The 23,155-nt window shown below is 36.4% G+C and overlaps 2 protein-coding genes and 1 pseudogene across 4 annotated transcripts; 1 reads left to right on the top strand and 2 right to left on the bottom strand.

Annotated features, from left to right (window-relative positions):
- The first annotated feature begins 1,884 nt into the window (after window positions 1–1,884).
- EMB3011 (RNA helicase family protein) lies at window positions 1,885–7,477 on the top strand. Of its 3 annotated transcripts, none has more exons than XM_079087795.1 (13): window positions 1,885–2,166; window positions 2,287–2,347; window positions 2,535–2,590; window positions 2,685–3,027; window positions 3,116–3,180; window positions 3,282–3,513; window positions 3,595–4,272; window positions 4,352–4,758; window positions 4,843–4,914; window positions 4,999–5,175; window positions 5,267–5,328; window positions 5,423–5,575; window positions 5,675–7,477. In XM_079087795.1, exons 3-13 carry the CDS (start codon window positions 2,585–2,587, stop codon window positions 7,272–7,274), a joined length of 3,795 nt encoding a protein of 1,264 aa, XP_078943921.1. In that variant the 5' UTR covers window positions 1,885–2,166; window positions 2,287–2,347; window positions 2,535–2,584; the 3' UTR covers window positions 7,275–7,477. The 3 variants fall into 3 exon arrangements, with proteins under 3 accessions (XP_078943921.1, XP_078943922.1, XP_078943920.1); XM_079087796.1 differs by having other exon boundaries at window positions 2,241–2,347; XM_079087794.1 differs by having other exon boundaries at window positions 1,885–2,347.
- Window positions 7,478–15,398: 7,921 nt separating this feature from the next.
- On the bottom strand, window positions 15,399–16,472 carry LOC145104067 (uncharacterized). Its single transcript, XM_079041345.1, has one exon. It carries the CDS (start codon window positions 16,470–16,472, stop codon window positions 15,399–15,401), a length of 1,074 nt encoding a protein of 357 aa, XP_078897471.1.
- A 5,249-nt stretch (window positions 16,473–21,721) lies between these two features.
- On the bottom strand, window positions 21,722–23,155 carry LOC145104066 (UDP-glucosyltransferase 29 pseudogene; annotated as a pseudogene).

The raw sequence follows: 23,155 nt of genomic DNA, 5'->3' as shown, positions 1-23,155 counted from the left end.
AGGCTTACCCGACATTCCTTCTGATATATGGGTTTTGACTTTCACAAAACTCTAAGTTTAAGTACATGAGAGAGAGAGAGAGATAGAGAAAGACATGAGAGAGGGCTGATAAATGGGGTACCACATGACCAATTTATAAGGCAGTAAATTGCCAGGTAACACTTGTGATATTAAAATGTCACAAAAATAGCTTTCGATTCGTGTATCCAATTCCCGGCATCTAATAATTTTTACGAAGGCGGCGAATGATGGATTTTAATTCAGGATTCAAAAAACCCGAACAAATTAATTTTTCGAGTTGTAGAACTCCAATAAATCGTGTTTAACGTTTCCGTCTAATTGGCATGAAAGTCTGATTTTTTGACTTTTACAAATATTTTTACTAAAAATATTCCGAGTGGTAAATCAAATATTAGACCGTAGTTTGAGTCCAAAAATGCTCTCGAAATTTCCATCTGATGTGTGCAAGTGCCTCAACGGATTAAAATGGTTTGTACAGCTCAGGTAAAATCAATGTTATACCGATTTGGTTTCTTATAACAGTCGGATATTTTGCATACGAACTCCGTTTTAGACGTTATTTATATTTTCGGACCCAGGTGGACATGAACTACGGGACTAGAGTGTTTGCTTCTCTCACAAACGCTTAATATGAAATTTTAGTTTTTCAGACGTATTAACTAGGGTTACAATTTGTGTTTGTGATTTGTTTGAGATTTCCCACAACAAAAAGTAAGATAGCATTTTATATCTTGTTGTAATTATAATGATACTATATATTTACCAAAATACGCATTAAAACTCAATAGGTTAAGTTACAAAGAGGTTCGTGACGAACTGACTGTTTACAGATTTAGACCTAAATTTCGGGATGTCACACAAAATAACCTAGAGTATGTGGGGAAGAACTACCCCATCTTCGCCCATCTAGTTCACTGGAAAGCTTTCATTGTCAGATAATTCATTAGGAGCTCAAAGACTCAGATGCAACCCTAATTCCAAAAATCGAAGCTCGATATCTGCTTGTTCAAAACTCCGATTCTAGATCTGCTTGTTCAAAAAACTCGAATTCCATATATGCTTGTTAAAAAAACAGAGCTCAAAGAGCCGCATGAAACCTTGTCGTCTCTTTCCATTTGAAACCTCGTTGTTTGCTTCTCCAAATTTGTGTTAGTTTTCTAGATCTGCTTGTTCTTTCATTTGGTGCATATAGTATTATGGTAGCTCTAATGTGTGGTTTGTTTTGTGGGTGTTTGCTTTTGGAGATTTGAAGTAGAAGAAATTTATGACTTTTGAATCTTCCGATCAATTTGTTTTGTGGATTTTTATTAATGAAAGAAAGGATCTGCATGAATTTTTTTGGTGGTGCCGGCTAGAGAGCATGTAGTCATAATCTACAGGTGTAGTCGGAATCTGCAGGTATTACCGGAATATACAGGTGTGGCCGATAGTAGTGAGTGGTGTTCGATGGAAATTGTGTTGGTTGGCTAACGTAGCGATGGTGGCGGTCAATGGCTGGTGGTGGTGTTTAATTGTAATGGTTGTTGCAGGAGGTAGACAGTGGATCAGGTGGTGGTTGGCGGTCACTAGTGGTGGTTTCCGATGGTTGGTAGTTTTCAAATGGTGGTAGGTGATGACTGACATTGAGAGATGACGGTGATGGTGAGACTTATGTTTTTTAATATATTTTCTTTAATTAATAAATAAATAAAATGAAAAAAAAAATGAATGGCATTATAGCCTTTTTTATATCTAATAGGGACAAAACGCAACAAACTCAAACAGTAAGAATGGTCATGTGAATGCAAAAGAAAAGATATAGACCATGAAATTCTTATAATTCTTATAAAAATTATTTCAGTAATTTGTTAAAAGAAAAAAAAACAACGCCTCTCCCCCTCCATGTCTCGCCAGTCGCTAGTCGATGCTCTTCGTATCGACCCATCATTCCTGTGGATTCCGCCCCTACCCTCCTTAGGGTTTTTCCTTCTAACGACCACAAGTTTTTTCAATTACTCTTAATTCTTCACCTACATCGCCCCAAATCCACCCTCGTCTTCATCTTTCTGTTTCACACAATATTCTTAGAACATATCTTCACAGTTCATCCCTCTCAATAGTTCTGCTTCAAGGTTTCTTTATTCACTTAGTACCTTACCATTAAAGGTATGAAATCTTTTTTCATATTCTTAATATTTGTATTGTCGATTCGTGTTTAAATCAGCTGTATTCTTATCAAGAATCCAATTATAAACCCTAAAAACCAAAATTTCTTCTTGATCGAAGTTCTGTTCCTGACTCGGCACATCCAGCGCCTCTCCGCTTACGAACGTCAACGGTGTTCCTGGTACTTCCATCTACCATCTACCATCTGCCTTCTCAGTCTCTTCTTATTATTGATTTCTAAGTACAATTTTGAAACCCTACCTCTGCCGCATTGGATCAGGGCATGATCATTAGAACTATAGTTTTTATGCAGCGATTTTAATACTTTTTTTTACTAATCTCTATTCATTTAAATTGATTATAAACAGATTTTCTTTCTATTGATTGGTGCTGTGTTTTAGCTTCGTCAAAACAGATCATGGAGGTTAGTTTAGAATGTGAACTGTTTATTCTTTAACAAAGCATAAATATTTCTTCTCAGTTATTAACTTATTTGATTTTCAAACTGTGACAAACAGAATATAATTGACATTGACAAGATAAAGGAGACATTGGAACCTGATAACAGCGGTGGCGGTGGATTACAATTGCCTGGGAAAGATAGGGTTGTCTTCAGAGCGCCTGAGAGGAAATCATTACTAGGATTGGATGCTCTCGCAAGTGCAAAACGAGCTGAAGGATCATTTAAAGTTCCTAAAGAAAAAATTTCTTCTATGATGACATCTCTTGATGAAGATGTGGAAAAAACCACATCCTCACTCACAGGTCTTGATGAAGTTGGTAGTGGTGTATCCAGCAGTGGTCGCAATTATACAAGCAGACAATATCGTGATTCCACTGGGAGCAAAACATCTGGTTCAGGTATTATTCCTGTGATACCTTTTTTACTTGTTCTAATGAACTTTTTACAAACACATCAACTTCTATCTAACTGTTATCAATGTTCCAGAAAGTCAAATCACTGAAGAAGAACGAGCTAGTGGCAGATCTGCTAGGCATGGTTCACACTCTGAGGTAAGTTTAGAGGATGCTACCTTCTTCTTTGGATGTTATATTAGATTGTTCAATGTTCATACATGACACATTTATCTTAACTTCATATTTGGATATTTTAGGATGTTACTCCTTCATCTAGAAGTTCCCGAAGCAGTCAACAGCGGAGTGATAGATATGATTCAACAGAGTATGATAGGCGTAGGTATGATAGCAGAGATGATTCAAGAAGGAGACATTACAGTAGTGATAGAGACGAGAGAAACCATGTGGATCAATCACCTCGTTATGGAAAAGACTACAGAGATTATGGGAATAAAAGAAGCAGATACGAAAGTTCAAGGCGGACACCTGGTATGCACCAACTTTTGTAATGACTATTTTATCAGTTCAATTTGCTCATTATTAAAAATGAATCATGTGTGTGTATTGTAGGTAGATCTGATTGGGATGATGGAAGATGGGAATGGGAAGATTCACCTCGGCATTCGAGTGGGAGTAGACATCATAAACCTTCACCATCACCAATGTTACTTGGTGCTTCACCTGATGCACGATTACCTTCTCCTTGGTATGGTGGCAATACTCCTATGGGTCGTGCTGATTCTCCATGGGACAATTTTGCCCCTTCTCCTGTTCCAATTAGGGCATCTGGATCAGTCAGATCTTCAACTTCAAGATCTGGTGGAAGATCTCAGCGACCACTCGCTGCAGAAAGTTCACTACCCTTAGAGGATGATGGAGAAGATGGAAAGGAAGTTTTTCATAATGCAGAGATAACTGAGAGTATGATGTTAGAGATGGAGTACAACTCTGATCGTGCATGGTATGATAGAGAAGAAGGGAACACTATGTTTGATGCTGACAGCTCATCGTTTTATCTTGGTGATGAAGCCTCTGTTCAGAAGAAAGAAGCAGAAGTGACAAAAAGACTGGTTCGTAAAGATGGAACCCCAATGACACTTGCTCAGAGCAAAAAGCTATCACAGCTTACTGCAGATAATGCTCAATGGGAGGATCGCCAGCTCATGAGATCTGGAGCTGTTAGAGGTACAGAGGTGCAAACAGAGTTTGATGATGAAGATGAACGCAAAGTTATTCTTCTTGTTCACGGTATGATTTTGACAACTTTTTTTTTATTCATTTAAGGATTTGTGTCTACTTTTTTCATGTTGTTATGTATTTATTTCAGATACAAAGCCTCCATTTTTGGATGGGAGAATTGTGTTTACTAAGCAAGCAGAACCGATAATGCCACTAAAGGATCCGACTTCTGATATGGCTATTATATCAAGAAAAGGTTCAAACCTTGTTAGAGAAGTTCATGAAAAACAAAGTATGAATAAGTCACGTCAGCGGTTTTGGGAACTTGCTGGCTCAAAGCTTGGTGATATTCTTGGAGTTGAGAAGACAGCAGAACAGATTGATGCTGATACAGCAGTTGTTGGTGAAGATGGTGAAGTTGATTTCAAGGAAGAAGCAAAGTTTGGCAAACACATGAAAAAAGGTGAAGCAGTAAGTGATTTTGCAAAGTCAAAATCACTTTCACAACAACGTCAGTATCTCCCCATATTTTCTGTTCGAGATGAGTTATTACAGGTACGTTTTTCTTTTTTCCTTCAAAACTTATAGCAAAAAAAAAAAAAAAACAATCTGTTGACATTGTTGTGACCCTTGTTTTAGGTGATACGGGAGAATCAAGTGGTGGTGGTTGTAGGTGAAACTGGTTCTGGAAAGACAACACAGTTGACTCAGGTACTTGACTACTTACTTTCCAATCACAAGTTTTATAATACTCATACATCTTATTTTGAAATTATTATATATATATATATACAGTATTTACATGAAGATGGGTATACCACAAATGGCATAGTTGGTTGCACCCAACCAAGACGTGTGGCAGCAATGAGTGTCGCCAAGAGAGTTGGTGAGGAGATGGAAACAGAACTCGGAGATTTGGTTGGATACGCCATCCGTTTTGAGGACGTGACCGGACCCAAAACTGTTATAAAGGTAAGTCAGATTCATGAGTAATCCGCTTACTAAATCGTCTTTTTCTTTTATAATTTTTTAAATAAAGATATTTATGTTCATCTGTTTGCAGTACATGACTGATGGTGTTCTGCTTCGTGAAACATTGAAAGATGCAGATCTTGACAAATATCGGTAGGCATACTCTTTTACAATAATACTTTATATCTAATCTAATGTGTTTTATATGATGATAGAAACATCTAATTTTCTGTATACAATATTGCAGTGTCATTGTCATGGATGAAGCCCATGAAAGATCATTAAACACGGATGTACTCTTCGGGATCCTCAAGAAAGTTGTTGCCAGGCGTCGAGATTTCAAGCTCATAGTCACCTCTGCTACCCTCAACGCACAGAAATTTTCCAACTTTTTTGGCAGGTAAACTTTTCAAAATGTTTGATCCTGTGAAGTTAATTAAGTGAAATGACCATAATGACCCTAGTATTAACTTTATAATAATTATGTTTCATTTTGCAGTGTCCCAATCTTCCACATTCCCGGGAGAACATTTCCGGTGCAGACCTTGTACAGTAAAACACCATGTGAAGATTACGTGGAAGCCGCTGTAAAACAAGCAATGACGATCCACATCACGAGTGCTCCTGGTGACATACTCATCTTCATGACAGGTCAAGACGAGATCGAGGCAACATGTTACGCCCTATCAGAACGTATGGAACAGCTTGCATCCACCACAAGGCAAACAGTCTCCAGCTTATTAATCCTACCTATCTACTCCCAACTCCCCGCTGACCTACAAGCAAAAATCTTCCAGAAAGCCGAAGAGGGGGCCCGCAAATGCATCGTGGCCACCAACATTGCGGAAACCTCTTTGACCGTAGACGGAATCTTTTACGTTATCGACACTGGGTATGGGAAAATGAAGGTGTATAATCCGCGTATGGGTATGGATGCTCTACAGGTGTTCCCGGTCAGCCGGGCAGCCGCCGACCAGCGGGCAGGTCGGGCGGGTAGGACCGGGCCGGGCACTTGTTATCGTCTTTATACCGAGACCGCGTACCAAAACGAAATGCTCCCACAACCCGTTCCAGAAATTCAGAGGACTAACCTCGGAAACGTCGTTTTGCTTCTGAAATCTCTTAAAATTGAAAACTTATTGGATTTTGACTTCATGGATCCGCCTCCACAAGATAATATCTTGAATTCGATGTATCAGCTCTGGGTTTTGGGCGCGTTAAACAATGTCGGGGGTCTAACGGATCTCGGGTGGAAAATGGTTGAATTCCCGCTCGATCCACCGTTAGCCAAAATGCTTTTAGTTGGGGAACAACTGAAATGTTTAGACGAAGTGTTGACAATCGTATCCATGCTCTCGGTCCCATCTGTATTTTTCCGACCGAAAGACCGGGCAGAAGAAAGCGATGCTGCCCGAGAAAAATTCTTCGTGCCCGAATCCGACCACTTAACGTTACTCAACGTCTACAAACAATGGAAAGCCAAGGATTATCGCGGAGACTGGTGCAACGATCACTTCCTCCAAGTCAAAGGTCTCCGAAAGGCTCGAGAGGTCAGATCTCAACTGCTAGACATTCTAAAAACACTCAAAATCCCGCTCACATCATGCGATCCGGATTGGGATATTGTAAGAAAAGCGATATGTTCGGCTTACTTTCATAATGCTGCGAGGTTGAAAGGAGTTGGAGAATATGTCAACTGTAGAAACGGGATGCCATGTCATTTGCATCCGAGTAGTGCCTTGTATGGATTGGGGTATACGCCGGATTATGTGGTGTATCATGAGCTGATTTTGACTTCAAAAGAGTACATGCAGTGTGCCACGTCAGTTGAGCCCCAGTGGCTGGCGGAAATGGGGCCCATGTTTTTCTCAGTTAAGGATTCGGATACGTCCATGTTGGAGCATAAAAAGAAGCAGAAAGAGGAGAAATCGGCTATGGAAGAAGAGATGGAGAGTTTGAGGAAAAGGCAAGCCGAAGATGAGATTAGGAATAAGGCCAGGGAGAGAGCCAAGAGGATGAAACAGCAACAGGCAATCTCCATGCCTGGCTTGAAGCAAGGGAGTTCTACTTATTTGAGACCTAAAAGATTGGGTTTGTGAAATTCTGGAAATGCCCTCTTTCAAGTATTTTTTTTTTTATTTTTTTTTTTTTTTTTTTACACTTGAACTTGGTTGTTGTCGTTTGTGCATTACGGTTGTACAATACAAATTGGGATGGAAGCTTAAGAAATTTGTCATGAGTAAATACTTTTTAGAGTTTGATGAAATACTTGAAATCTTTTAAAAGATTTTTATTCTTCAAATGTGAAGACATTCTAATGTGTATTTTTTTTAATCCTTTAACTCTTATGAACTATTTCTAGTTGTCCCAAAATTATTGTCATTGCTAAAAGTAAATGTGCAGTTTTACAATTTTACCCTTTATTTGAGTATCTATCATATCTTTAATATTCTAATTAAGGGGAAGGAAAATAAGAGTAAATTAAAATATGTACTCCATCTTAAAAAACGACTATTTAAAACATAAAAAACATATTAAACATGACAATTATGCTAGCGGCTTTTTGGTAGGTCTCTTAATGAAACCATTAAGAGGCCAACTCTTAATGATTCAACATTAAGAGTGTTTGGTAGACACCTTTGTACCTCTGATTCGGTCATGAATCAGAGCCACTGTCACCGTCATAGGTATCCTTGTCATTGTTCATGTTATTCTCGTCATTGTTCATGTTATTCTTAAAGTCTTGATTGATTGATTTGTTGGTACGAATTATACTTCCTATCACTTGATTGTGCCACTAATTATGTGCCAAGTGTGAAGTTAGGGTTCATGTTACGTTTTATTGCTGAATTCATACAAGCATTTATCTTATTCTTAGCAATCTCTTATTAATTGTGACATTATCTCAAGACATCAGATGAATTTGCATTTAGGATAAACAATCTGTATTTCGATCTAATTCAATTTTTTTTTTGTGCATATCGATTGAGAAGTTGCAATTAGTAGTCATTTGTAACATTTATTTTCATGACATGTATTATTACGTGAAATGTTGTTGGATACATTGCCAAAGAGAATAGATTGATATAAATGATGATGTTTCGATGATGCAATACATATGTCATTATACTTGTTGCATTATATCAGAAAATGAGTAAAGTTTAACTAGGAGATTATGAAAGAAAGTAATAGTTTACTTTGAGACAATTATGTCGATAGAAAGATCGTCAAAATCAGAGTTCGTATGAGAAAATTATGACCGTTCGAAGTAGAGATAAAAGTACGTAGCTATTCCGAGGAAGTTAATGAAAGTCAAAGTTAAACAGTTAAATTTCGGCGCTACACGACGCGTAGATCTGGTTACGCGGCGTGGGGATGAAGTGAGTCACGAGGGCACGTGTCAGTAATGAGTTCAAGAGGAGAGGCAATGAGAGCTTTCCTTGTGAGCTGCCGAGGGTCATTATACGACTTAAAAAGCTTGAGTTCAACCATTTCTAAGTAATACAACATTACTTTTATTGAGAATATTTTAAAAGTTTTTTGAAACCGGGTACCCGGTATTGGAACCGGTTTCTACCGGTTCCAGGACCGGTTCCAAAGTCTAAAGAACCGATGTAGGCGGTTCCGGTTCCGTATCTAATATTTTAGGAACCGGGGGTTCTGGTTCTGGTTCCAAGCAATTTGGCAGGGTACCCGCTTTCGCTCACCCCTAGTCTTAACCCTAAAAACTATGGTTTGGTTTCAGCAGCTGTACGCCCAGTGTACGCATTGGATGCCCTGCGTACTACATTGGATGCCCTGATATCACTGTTTCTTTTTATTCTTCGATTTTTTTTACAAAGTTTGTGCAATACAACTAAAACCTATTGGGCTTGTTGGGTTTTAGTAGCATCAATACACTATCTAAAGGTAGCAGAAACAATAAAAAGATTTACCTATATGCACATGCACCCTAGATCTAGGTTTTACTAGTTATAGAAACAAACTTTAAAAACAACAAGAAAGAAACTACTAACCTATGGATTGTTTAACTGTGATCTCATATGTGCCAGATCGATGTAATGGATGAAGGATCCAAAGTAGAACTGCTCTAATGAAGTTATATCCATAACACCAAAAGCAAAAGGAAGAAACCCTATTTTTAGGGTTTAGTCGAAGTTCTCTAACCCTAAAACATAGGTTAAGAATTTCGTCCACTAAAAAATAGGGAGAGATTTTACATGATTTTTAGTTAGGAATCAACAACTCTAGGGTTTATCCCTAGCAGTCTATTTATATGATGTAGATAGAAACCTAAAAGGATTCAAACTCTAGGGTTAATCCTTATGTGATTCAAACCTGCCATATCCTTATCAAGGAATCTTCCAAAACTGTCCACTCCTAGGTCTCAAGGAGCTTCTAGAATATTCCAATTAATCTCTTGGATTAATTAATTTTCAAGCTCTTTAACTAATTAAAACCTTTTAATTAATTATCAGAATAATTTCTAATTAATTTATTAATTCCTTAATAAATTAACAACTTATTTATCTCAATTTCCTAATTCTATTTGGGTCATGAGGCCAACCCAAAGGAAACTATCATATTTATCTTATATACCCTTCGATAACCCACTGTATTATTGTGTGGAGGCAGGGGTACAATGGTATAAGTATTATTATCTTTCATAGCATCCAACTTCATATTTCATGGCATGACATCATTCTTAATGTTTTGATTATTCTTTGTAGTGTTTGGGTTTCAAAACGAGAAGAAATATTCATTGCAAAGAGGCGGTGTTTTTTGGAAATATTGTCATAAGATAGGAATTTATCTAAGTAATATGGGGTTTTAGAAGAAGAATTATGAACAACATTGCAATGATAATTACGAAGGATGATGATAAGATCTAATAGGCCTGCCAATAGGAGGCAGTGGAACATGATTATCATGGTGAGGAGCAGAAGCATTTACGGACAAAAATGAAGCAAAGGTATTTATGGAAATGTCTTCATTTTATGGAACATGTAGAACAATAAGAGAAAATGGATCAATGGAATCTGAAATAGAGTTGTTATGAAATGGGAATATCATTTCATGAAAAACTATATCTCTAGAATCAAAAATTTGTTTAGTTTGAATATCAAAGAGTTTATAAGCTTTCATGTAAGGATGATATCCCCGAAACAAACAAGCTCTTGCTCTTGGATTAAATTTGTTCTATTACCAGTCAGTGTGGAAGCATAAGCCAAATAACCAAATGTTCTTAAATGATTGCAATATGGTATTGAACCATAAAAACTAGGGTTCATGAGCAGCGGAATTGGGTACCCTCTTTCGAAACCAGAACCGACTCAAAACGACCGGTTAAGGTTCTTATTTTTATGGAATCGCTACCCGATGGGTACCTGCTGATATATATATATATATATATATATATATATATATATATATATATATATATATATATATATATATATATATATATATCACAATCACATAATTTATATAATATCTTGAATAACATCATTTAAAATTCTAGAATTTTGACTAATTTGTTTTGAACATTTAAATGTCTATGCATGATTTTCACTTTGAATTTAAACTATCGAGATTCAAAATGAATTTGTAGACAGTAGACGTAATGTACTATTATGTTCAAGTTATATTTAACTCATAGAAATATTCATTTAGCTATGGACTTTAATTTGTTTGAATTTTTTTAGAACAAAAGTATGAGTTTAAGATACATGAAATCAGTGGAGTTTATTTATAGGTTATAAGAAACCTGCACACATTTTTTCGTCATGTTATTCAAGCTAGTTATATTTTCTAATCCTTATTTTTAATACATGGCGAATCATGTATTGATGTCATCAATAACTTTCTTGTAAGTTTACAACAAATATACTTGTATAAGCTTTAAAAATTCAACAAATTTAATGAACCGGGTACCCGATATTGGAACTGCTACCCGCCGATTCCAGTTCCATTTCCAACATTTTTGGAACCGCCGGTTCCGGTTACGGGTTCAGATAATTAGGGTAGGTATCCGCCTACGCTCATCCATAATAAAAACTATTTCAATAAGTTTGGATGTAATCCTATTAATCAGGTAAGCAGATGTGAGTATGCAATCTCCCCAAAATAAGATTGGAACTTTGGATTGAAATAATAAAGATCTGGACACATTAAAAAGATGTTATGTTTCCTTTCAACCATTGAATTCTGTTGTGGTTTACCAACATGTGACTTCTAATGGATAATCTCTCTATAAAAAAATTACTTGAAATCCAACTCTTTGATGTGATCTAAAGGATTTAATAGACTTGTTGAATCGATTTTGAACATAAGTATGAAATTTTGGTATAATGCCCTATATTTTAGACTTGTGTTTTAATAAATAAATCCAAATATATTTTCTCGATTTTGAACATAAGTATGAAATTTTGGTATAATGCCCTATATTTTAGACTTGTGTTTTAATAAATAAATCCAAATATATTTTCTCTTATCATCAACAATCACTACAAGAAAAGTCTTTATTAATCATCAATTTTTTAGTGACGATCTAAAATTTTAGTCACCATATAATAAGTCACAAATTTTGGTAATATTATAAATTTAGTGACCAATTCGATGACAGTTGTCACTCATCGGTCACTAAATAATAAAATAAAAATAAAATAATATTTTTAATATCACAACAAATATTAGTGACTAAAAATAATAGCCACTAACCTAATGACAAAAAATAAACTGCTGTTAAAAGACTTAGAGATCAAAAAAAGTGGTCACTTGATCGCTTTATGTGGACACGTAAACATCCTCTCTTTAGTATGCAATGATTACTAAAAGTATAAATTATAATAGTGAAGGGGCCAATTGTGCCATTTGATAAAGGCCCATAAAAATAATATCCTCCTTTTAAACGTCTCACTAGTCACTCTCATCATCAAAACCGCTCGTTTTTAAACTCTCTCTTTCCCCCCTCTCTCGCTCATACACACACGAACGACAAGCACATTTTTCCGGCAAAAATGCCAACAACAATCGCCGTTCTGATTCTATGCATCTTTGCGGTAGCGATGTACCCATGATTCGTCGAGTCAGTGATACTGAACATGGCAGATTGCCTGTCGTACGTGACGATCGGAAGCACGGTGAAGAAGCCGAAGGAACATGTTGCTCGGGGATTAAATCGGTGTTGAGAACAGACGCACATTATTTGTGTGAAGCGTTCAAAAACAGTGCACAATTGGGCACATCGCTGAATGCCACCAAAGCCCTAGCTTTGCCTGCTGCTTGCGATATTAACGCTCCATCTGTTACTAACTGTGGAATTAAGCCTATCTAGTATCTCCGTTCGTCTCTCGTTAATCACTTTCTTTCTTCAGGTCTGCACAGTATGAACATCTTGTCTTAATTTGTTTAAATCAAATTTCAATTTTGTCTTAGTGAATTGCCTGCTTGATTAACATGAAAAATCAAATGTGTTTTGTGTCGTTAGTACTAATTCACCCCATAAACTGAGGTTCCATGGCTTGTCTTAGAAGTGATTTTCGAATTCCTGTTTAAGTGAATTCATAAATCTAGCTCCATTTATGAAACTAGGGCTTTTAGCTACTTCTGCAATAGCAAACATGCTAGATCCGGCTTACCAAGGTTTTCTGTCATCAATGCAAGTGATGTAGCTCTATATTTGTAGCAAGTCGAAAATTATAGTCTGTGTTCTAGACTGAAATTGAGTAGTTGACATCTGTAAAAAAATGTTTTCTCTTGATCACAATTTAAAAGTATAATTAAAGCAAAAGTGTTGTGTTAATTTTGTGAAAGATGTTCTTAACTCTGTTTTTGGTAAGTGTTAGGTTTAACATAAAAAGTCAAAATCCAGCCTATCTATTAATGGGAAGCATGCTCTTTTTCTTAGGCTATAATTGTATCACTCATTTTGGTTGCCAATATGCTACTTACATATAATCTCAAGATGGAAAGAACAATTTCTCATAATCTTTCACGAATAGATATCAATGAATTGGTTAATAATATTATCTTAACTGGTTGTGAGGAGATTAGACCATAGTTACCAGAAACGCCCAACTAGTGGCGTCCCACGTACCGAAACGCCCTGTACCCAATCGATTAGAAATCGGTCCGGTACGTGATATATGAACGTACTTCGAATTGGATACAGTCGACCCCAATCGCGATCCCAATCGAACCTAATAGCGATCCCAATCGAACCTAATAACGTTCCTGGAGTCTAAATCGATCGTACCTGGAGTCAAAATCGAGCGTCCCTGAAGTCAAAATAGAGCTTACCTGAAGTCGATTTTGTTGCTTTCGATCGGATTTTATGCGTCGTCTGACATGGCGATTTGGGCGGGAGATAAGCCGCGTTTCACAGTGGCTGTTCGATTTCTCTAATCGTCGACTCACCTTGAAACGATGGATCGATGCTTAGTCTTCTCAATGTTAATTTCACACTGTAATTTGCAAATCTTTGAGATCAGTATATATAGACCTTGTAATCTTGTATCGGACATTCGGACATCCAAAATCAAACTCAATTTCCATTTCAGCTTTTTGTCTTCAATTTCGATTTCAGCTATTTCTAATTTTCTAGTTTCCACTTTCCACTACAAATTGTATATCCGATTGTGAAGAATGGCATTTGGAAGAAAAAAAAATTCAGAGTCTCAGCCAACTCATTCCGACAGTGAAACAGAAGGCACTCACATTAGTGAGACCCAAGATCAAACAACAATCTATGTTGATGATGAGGTTCAACAAACAGCCCCAAAAAGCAATGTTGAAAAGATCCAAGAAAACCACTCCATGAAGAAGTTACATATGAAGAAGTTTGAAGAAACAACAAGAATAGTGGAGGTTCTAAACGTTGGACCTGTAACCACTGTAAAGGAAAATATACCAGCTCTTATACTAGAATCCATGTTCACTTTTTTGGACCTCCTGTGGGGAAAACAGCTGAGATCAAAAGGTGTCCGGTTCTTGTTAAAAGTAACCCGTATTATGACATTCTATATAATAGGGTGAAAGAAGTGGAAAATAATGGTGTTGCTGCCAAATCATTGAAGAATTCGTTGCTCTCAAAAAACTCAGTTTCAAAAAGAAGGATTGAAAATGCATTTAAGATGCTCGAGAGAGAGGAGGTTGACACGAAGATACTTCGAGGCTTGTGTGCTAATGGGATTCCGTTTAATGTATTACGGAACCCACAATTCCTTGAAATGATTCAAGCTATTAAGAAAGCACCGGAAGGTTACAAGCCACCTTCATATGAAAAAGCTAGAACTTCGTTGCTTGATCAATGTGTGAGAGAAGTGGGCAAAGAACTTGATCCAGTCAAAGACACGTGGTTAACACAAGGAGTATCCGTTATCTCGGATGGTTGGTCTAATGTAAAAAGTGAACCGCTTATAAATGTTATTGCACAAAATTCACGTGGTGCAACTTTTATGTACGCGGAGGCCTTTTCGGGGATTGAGAAGACGGGGGTGGAGATTGCTAAGTTTCTTTGACAAGCTATTGAGGAGATTGGTCCAAGTAGTGTTATTCAAGTTGTAACCGATAACGCGGCGAATTGCAAGGCGGCTGGACGGGAAATACAAAAGGTATATAAACATATTTTCTGGTCCCCTTGTTGTGTACATTCTTTAAATTTGATTTTTAAAGACACGACGAAGCAATTTGACTGGCTGTCCGATACATATAACAGAGGGAAGGGTATTATCACGTTCTTTTTAAACCACACACACCCCTTAGCTTTCTTTAGAGACAACTCGAAATTGCAATTGCTGAAGGTTGCACAAACACGATTTGCATCGCATTACATATTGTTGAAAAGACTAACCGAGTGTAGGGAATCACTTGCTACTACTATTGTCGTAAACTCGTGGCGGGAATGGGTCAACAAGGCGGATGAGCACACTCGGGTACTTGCCAATAAAGTGGCAGATACAATTAAAGATGAAGATTTTTGGGATTATATTGTTTACATTTTGGCTGTCACAAAACCTATCTTTTACATGGTAAAGTTTTGTGATGGTGAAGGTCCGAAAATGACAGAAATATATGAACGAATGGACAATATGATGGGTCAAATCAAAGAGGCTATGACTATGAGGGACAATAGATTCTCAATGTATTACAATAAAGTTGAAGAAATTGTGCTCGAAAGGTGGGACAAGATGACTATCCCCCTCCATTGTTTAGGATTTGCTTTAAAGACTAACTGAGTGTAATACATCGAAAGGGATAGTCATCTTGTCCCACCTTTCGAGCACAATTTCTTCAACTTTATTGTAATACATTGAGAATCTATTGTCCCTCATAGTCATAACCTCTTTGATTTGACCCATCATATTGTCCATTCGTTCATATATTTCTGCCATTTTCGGACCTTCACTATCACAAAACTTTACCATGTAAAAGATAGGTTTTGTGACAGCCAAAATGTGAACAATATCATCCCAAATATCTTCATCTTTAATTGTATCTGCCACTTTATTAGCAAGTACCCGAGTGTGCTCATCCGCCTTGTTGACCCATTCCCGCCACGAGTTTACGACAATAGTAGTAGCAAGTGCTTCCCTACACTCGGTTAGTCTTTTCAACAATATGTAATGCGATGCAAATCGTGTTTGTGCAACCTTCAGCAATTGCAATTTCGAGTTGTCTCTAAAGAAAGCTAAGGCGTGTGTGTGGTTTAAAAAAAACGTGACAATACCCTTCCCTCTGTTATATGTATCGGACAACCACTCAAATTGCTTCGCCATGTATTTAAAAATCAAATTTAAAGAACGTAGACAACAAGGGGACCAGAAAATATGTTTATATACCTTCTGTATTTCCCGTCCAGACGCCTTGCAATTCGCCGCGTTATCGGTTATAACTTGAATAACACTACTTGGACCAATCTCCTCAATAGCTTGTTGAAGAAACTTAGCAATCTCCACGCCCGTCTTCTCAATCCCCGAAAAGGCCTCCGCGTACATAAAAGTTGCACCACGTGAATGTTGTGCAATAACATTTATAAGCGGTTCACTTTTTACATTAGACCAACGATTTGAGATAACGGATACTCCTTGTGTTAACCACATGTCTTTGACCGGATCAAGTTCTTTGCCCACTTCTCTCACACATTGATTAAGCAACGAAGTTCTAGCTTTTTCATATGAAGGTGGCTTGTAACCTTCCGGTGCTTTCTTAATAGCTTGAATCATTTCAAGGAATTGTGGGTTCCGTAACACATTAAACGGAATCCCATTAGCACACAAGCCTCGAAGTATCTTCATGTCAACCTCCTCTCTCTCGAGCATCTTCAATCCTTCTTTTTGAAGCTGAGTTTTTTGAGAGCAACGAATTCTTCAATGATTTGGCAGCAACACCATTATTTTCCGCTTCTTTCACCCTATTATATAGAATGTCATAATACGGGTTACTTTTAACAAGAACCAGACACCTTTTGATCTCAGCTGTTTTCCCCACTGGAGGTCCAAAAAAGTGAACATGGATTCTAGTATAAGAGCTGGTATATTTGCCTTTACAGTGGTTACAGGTCCAACGTTTAGAACCTCCACTATTCTTGTTGTTTCCTGAAACTTCTTCATACGAAACTTCTTCATGGAGTGGTTTTCTTGGATCTTTCTCAATGTTGCTTTTTGGGGCTGTTTGTTGAACCTCATCATCAACATAGATTGTTGTTTGATCTTGGGTCTCACTAATGTGAGTGCCTTCTGTTTCACTGTCGGAATGAGTTGGCTGAGACTCTGAATTTTTTTTTTCTTCCAAATGCCATTCTTCACAATCGGATACACAATTTGTAGTGGAAACTAGAAAATTAGGGTTTAGAAATAGCTGAAATCGAAATTGAAGACAGAAAGCTGAAATGGAAATTGAGTTTGATTTTGGATGTCCGAATGTCCGATACAAGATTACAAGGTCTATATATACTCATCTCAAAGATTTGCAAATTACAGTGTGAAATTAACATTGAGAAGACTAAGCACCGATCCATCGTATCTAGGTGAGTCGACGATTGGAGAAATCGAACAGCCATTGTGAAATGCGGCTTATCTCCCGCCCAAATCGCCATGTCAGACAACGCATAAAATCCGATCGGAAGCAACAAAATCGACTTCAGGTAAGCTCTATTTTGACTTCAGGGACGCTCGATTTTGACTCCAGGTACGATCGATTTAGACTCCAGGAACGTTATTAGGTTCGATTGGGATATTGATTAAGTTAATCATTTTGAGAGAGTCCCAGAGTTAATTTTCTTTTGTTTTGATATGTTGTCTGTTATTCATATTGTTAGGTTTTATAATATTGTTACTTTAATTTGGTTACAGGAAGGGAGATTTGATTTATATATGACATATATTACTGAGAATATAATTTCTATGGGATTTCCTGTTGGTGATATGAGCTCTGGATTGTGTAGATATTTAGAGGCAATGAACTTTTTGTTATTATCAAGTTTAAATGGCATTAGAATAAATAATGAAATAGTTTTGTTGATAATGTTTGAAATTTGGTGTAGGGATTTTATCACATGGAGGAAGTAATTAGGTTTTTAAAAACATATCAGAAGGTAAGAACGGTTTTTTATATTAATATTCCAATTTTATGTTTCATATTAAGTACATTAGCTTAATTTTTTATAATTTGTTGATGTCAAGATAAGTACAAGGTGTAATCTTTACTCCAAGGGGCTATAATGTTATATGATGCATTATTGGTTGAAAGGAAGGTTAGTCAAACAAGTCAACCCTACTTTTAAAAAAAAAATCATGATATTCTGTCTGTAGAATTTAAGTTGGAATGAAAAAGAGCATTGCAAAAGATTTTTTTATATGTAAATTATTTAGTGTTATATCTTAATCTGATTAAACTTTTATTTTAATAAACTAACATTTCTTTCTTTATTTATCAACTTAAATCACTTTTGGTTTCCAATTATACATAACAAACAACATGTTGGAATGATTTCATTCCTGTAACCATACCAAACATGATAATTGAAAGTAATCACTCATTCCATTCCATCATTTTCTCAACTATTGCCATCTCATACACCTTTAAACTCTTTGCAGGTTGTCCACTGTAAGGCCGGAATGGCAAGAATATATCTCGAGGTAACATCAACTGTTCAATTTACTAATCTACCCCTGATACAGTTATAGCATTGTACTTTCATTTTTTTTTTATCTTATTAAGACATTATACCTTGAAATTACTACATAAACTTGCTTTGTATTGCTATAAATTGGTAGATTTCATTAAAGTAGGATATGCTATAAATATAATAAACAAATGTATGAAATTTCATTGCTATTTCTTGCATTTATTTAACCATTTCTAATAGTAATACTAGGGGTGAGCATTTGGACCGAACCGGACCGGACCGTCTCTTGGACCGGACCGGTTATGGAGAATATTGTGGACCGTGGACCGGACCGGATGAGTCGTGTCCGTGTCCGTGTCCGGTTCCGGGTCCAGGTCCGGGTTTTCCGGTTCTTGGACCCGTTTGGACCGGTACAACTTTAATTGCATAGATTACAAGTCGTTAAAATAAGTTTTTAGGTTTGATACGATACAACTTATAAAAATGATTATGTTTCTGTTTCATGCATAACTAATCTACCTTGATGTTATAATATTATATCTTGCAAAATTAATTTTTCAAATAAAATCAACTAACATATAAATCAAGTTCACCAAGATCCCTTTCATGTGATTTATCTATCAAACATACATAAAATTCAGAATTATAGTTTAAAATAATAGTTAAAAAGTTGAAATATTTCAGTTTTGATAGCTCAACTTTGAAAGATTGTAACTCCCTGAAAATAATACCAAAATCAACAAAATTATAGTCTAAATTTATCTACAAACTGTAAACAAAATGTTGGAAAAAACCTCAGGTCAATCCAACTTAAAACGAATGAGTTATGGTTGTTTAAAAATTTTCACAGATTACAAAATTTTAAAAAACTTGCTGAAAAGCTGAAAATTTTCAGCTTTGATAGCTCAACTTTGAAAGACTGTAACTCATTGAATATAATACCAAAATCAACAAAATTATAGTCTAAATTCATCTACAAACTGTAAATTAAACGTTGGAAAAACCGTTTGTCAATCCGACTTAAAATGAATGAGTTATGGTTGTTTAAACATTTTCACAGATTACAAAATTTAAAAAATGTTGCTGAAAAGCTGAAATTTTTCAGCTTTGATAGCTCAACTTTGAAAGATTGTAACTCATTGAATATAATACCAAAATCAACAAAATTATAGTCTAAATTCATCTACAAACTGTAAATTAAATGTTGGAAAAAACTGCATGTCAATCCGACTTAAAATGAATGAGTTATGGTTGTTTACAAATTTTCATAGATTACAATATTATTAAAATATTGCTGAAAAGCTGAAAATTTTCAGCTTTGATAGCTCAACTTTGAAAGATTGTAACTCATTGAATACTATACCAAAATCAACAAAATTATAGTCTAAATTCATCTACAAACTGTAAGTTAAACGTTGGAAAAAACCGCGTGTCAATCCGATTTAAAACGAATGAGTTATGGTTGTTTAAAAATTTTCACAAGTTACAATTTTTTTTAAAATCGGGTCCAACCGGTTCTAAACCCGGTAAAAACCGGACCGGACCGGGATGGATTCCTAGAACCGAGAACCGGCCCGGGGGTCCAAAAAAACGGTCTGGTCCGGTCCACCGGTCCAAATGCTCACCCCTAAATAATACCATTCTTGCAGACTGTGGGATAGATTTCTCTTTCAAGTCTAATTATCTATACCTTTTTTTACAGCCCATTTCTTTCCAATTACTAAATTGAGAATTTGAAATTGATCCAATACATACAATTGGATCCGAGATCAAGTAAGTATTCACCAAATATAGTGTGATGGAATATATCATATTTGCTTAAATGATAGTTCACCTTTTTTTTTGGTACACAAGTTGCTGGAAGATTTAACTGTTGTTTTACTGAAGATGCTAAGGAGGAGACAGTCGCAAAAATATTTATAAATCTTGAATAGATAATGTGATTGGTTTCTCATGTTTAGGTTCTCCCTTGAAACTACTTATTTAAATGATGTGTTTTTGCAATCAAAATAAACTGTATATATTGTGAGTTCGTTTAAAATTTTGAACAATATATGTTTATCATTTGACAAGATATATTTTGATAAATGAATTATAGTATATTTTACCATTGACTAAGTTCTATGCTAATTACTTAAAATGAGTTAAATACAAGAAATAACAATCAAAAATGATCACTATTGGGTAAATTGGATAAAATAGTGATGATTTTTTATGGTCACTATTGGGTAAATCGGTGACCACACTAATTGGACGAAACAGTGACGGCTTTTTATGGATGCTAATTAGATAATGAAATCCCAGCGACAACAAGCTCACTGCATTACAGATTGAAATGATCTTCGTTTATACAAAGAAGAAAATGTAAGGAGCGTCTAACTAGCAAACTTAACCACCTAGACATATATTTACATATTGACCCTTCTACTTTTTATTAAATTCTAAAATGATCCCTAATAGTTCTAAAATGATGTTGCCTCCAAAACATGCTTCAAGGTTCTTATTGGAACCTGTTTTGGGGTAGTCTGGTTCTTCAGGAATCGAACTATTTTTTCAAGCCTCGAAGCCAGAACAGGAGGAGATTTTTTTTATTCTGGTGTAATCTCTCTTGGAGTGAGTGGCATAAAAATCCTCTCCAAGCGATTAAGCTTATGTAATCCTTCAAGATCTTGTCTACTCTAGCTTATTGCTAGAGTAGTTGTGTTTTATTTAAAATGTTGCAGTTAAAAAAAAAAAAAAGAGACACTGACAATAAGTTATATCAAATTGGGTTTAGACAATTAGAAATTAAATCGCTTTAGTTGTACATTCGAGAAAAGTGTTATTAAATTTCTGTGCATTGTGGTCAGCAGAAGGGACATGAACTTTATATATGGGCTTAAGTCGGATTCCTAATTTGGTCTTTGATTCAAGTTTTTTACTTTTTAGTTTTAAACTTTAACAATGAAATCCTTGAAAAGTTTGCTCTTTTGCTTATTTTGACATAATTATAGAAGTTAATACAATAAAACCAAGGTGAAAAAGGGTCATAAGTCTTTTTAACCCTTTCTACACAATACTAATCGACTACAGTTATATGCCAATGGACTCAAACATTAACAAACAGCTTAATTTAGAACAATATTAATAGATTAAACTTAATAATGTGGCTAACACAAAGAGGGTAGCCTTTCCTCGACATCTTCCCAAGACACCTTTACCAAAAGAGAAAATAAAAACTAGAAGCTGAATGTTCCGAAAATCATGTTAAAAGAATACATCCTATACTTACTGAAACTGAACTAATATTCATCCTAAGAAGGGCCAGGCAAAAAAAGTTCTATTAAACTCCATTGACCTTTATATGCCACTTTCAGGTGTATAAATATATATCTAGACTCTAGTTGACTTTAAAAAATCAAAAGAGAGGTGTTATGATCAAACTTCACCTTTCACCACACAATATGAACCAATTGCAAACGATTCACTTTTCGTCTTTTCAATTTTCCCAACACCACGAAGACGACGGCCGAGGTGGCATAATTGCAACAGCTCCACCACCGCCGCACCGATCTCCTCCTCCCCTTTGAGCCTCAAATCAACACTAATCTTTTTGGCTTTTTTTCTCACCACCTCCCCTAACTTACTCACCACCACATGCCGCACAACCCCCGCCATCTTCTCCCGCTCGAGTCGCCCGTTTCCGTCCCTCACCACTTCAACTCCAACCCCAACCTCCGCCACCAACCGAGCGTTGACCGGCTGGTCAAGGTGCATTGGCATGGCTATTATTGGAACACCAAATTTCATAGCTTCCATTGTCGAACTCCATCCACAATGACTCACAAATCCACCAATATTTTTGTGGCATAATATTTTTCCTTGTGGCGCCCACCCTTCCATCACTAAACCCCTATCCTTCACCCTTTCAAGAAACCCTAATGGCAAAGCTTCTGAAAGGCTAAGCTTTTTTTCCACTTTCGGGAACCTTAAAACCCAAATGAAATTCACATTGCTCATTTCTAACCCGTATGCAATTTCTTTCAAATCATCTTCAGAAAGAAAATATTCGCTCCCAAAAGAAACAAAAACAGTAGATCCAATGGCTTTTGTGTCAAGCCACTGCAACACACTATTTTTATTTTCCTTCACGTTCACAGAAGGAGATGGCTCAACCACAAGTGGACCTACTGGGACAATCTTTTTATCAGTAAGAAGAGACAGGTAGTCACTGTATTTACCTTCAATCTCTTTGAAAGATTTAACAAGCACGATACTTGAAGATCGACCAACACACTCCATAACACGATCTTTATCTTTACGATTATTTGCTGAGCTTTCAAGAATCTCCGACACGTGAGAATACTCATTTTTTCGAAAATAGATATCCGAGAATGGAAATGGAATACCACTGGAGCTCTTCAAGTAAAGATGAAACATGGTGGAAGCCATGGTGACACTTGTGGTGATGAACACCACAGACGGGATTGAAAGGGCGGAAGCCGCCACCGGAGCCCAATGTTGAATAAGATCGTAAATGAGCAAATCGGGTTGTAGGGTTTTCAAGATACCTGAAAACTCGTCACTTGCCATGTCGAAAGCTTTCTTGAGAACAGGCATAAGATGCGGTGGGAGGCCATTGGTGGTGTGAAGATCTGATGGAAGCTCGGGTAGCTCCGGAAGGTGAAGCTTAATTTGATGAATTGCAGGTGATTTCTTGATAGACTTGAGATTTGCAGGAGTCGAACAGAGGTAGATGTCAAAGAGGTTGGTGTTGCTTAGTTTTTTGGCTAGTTCTAGGAAAGGAGAAATGTGACCATGGCCTAACCATGGGAACATCAAAACGGTTTGCTTTCGTCCATATCTGTTCAT

This window comes from Lactuca virosa, chromosome 4 (assembly GCF_052849685.1).
Source record: "Lactuca virosa cultivar CGN04683 chromosome 4, Lactuca_virosa_CGN04683_v6, whole genome shotgun sequence".
NCBI classification, from domain to species: Eukaryota; Viridiplantae; Streptophyta; class Magnoliopsida; order Asterales; family Asteraceae; genus Lactuca; species Lactuca virosa.
Note: the sequence above shows the minus strand (reverse complement) of the source record. Positions and strands in the feature narration are given on the sequence as shown.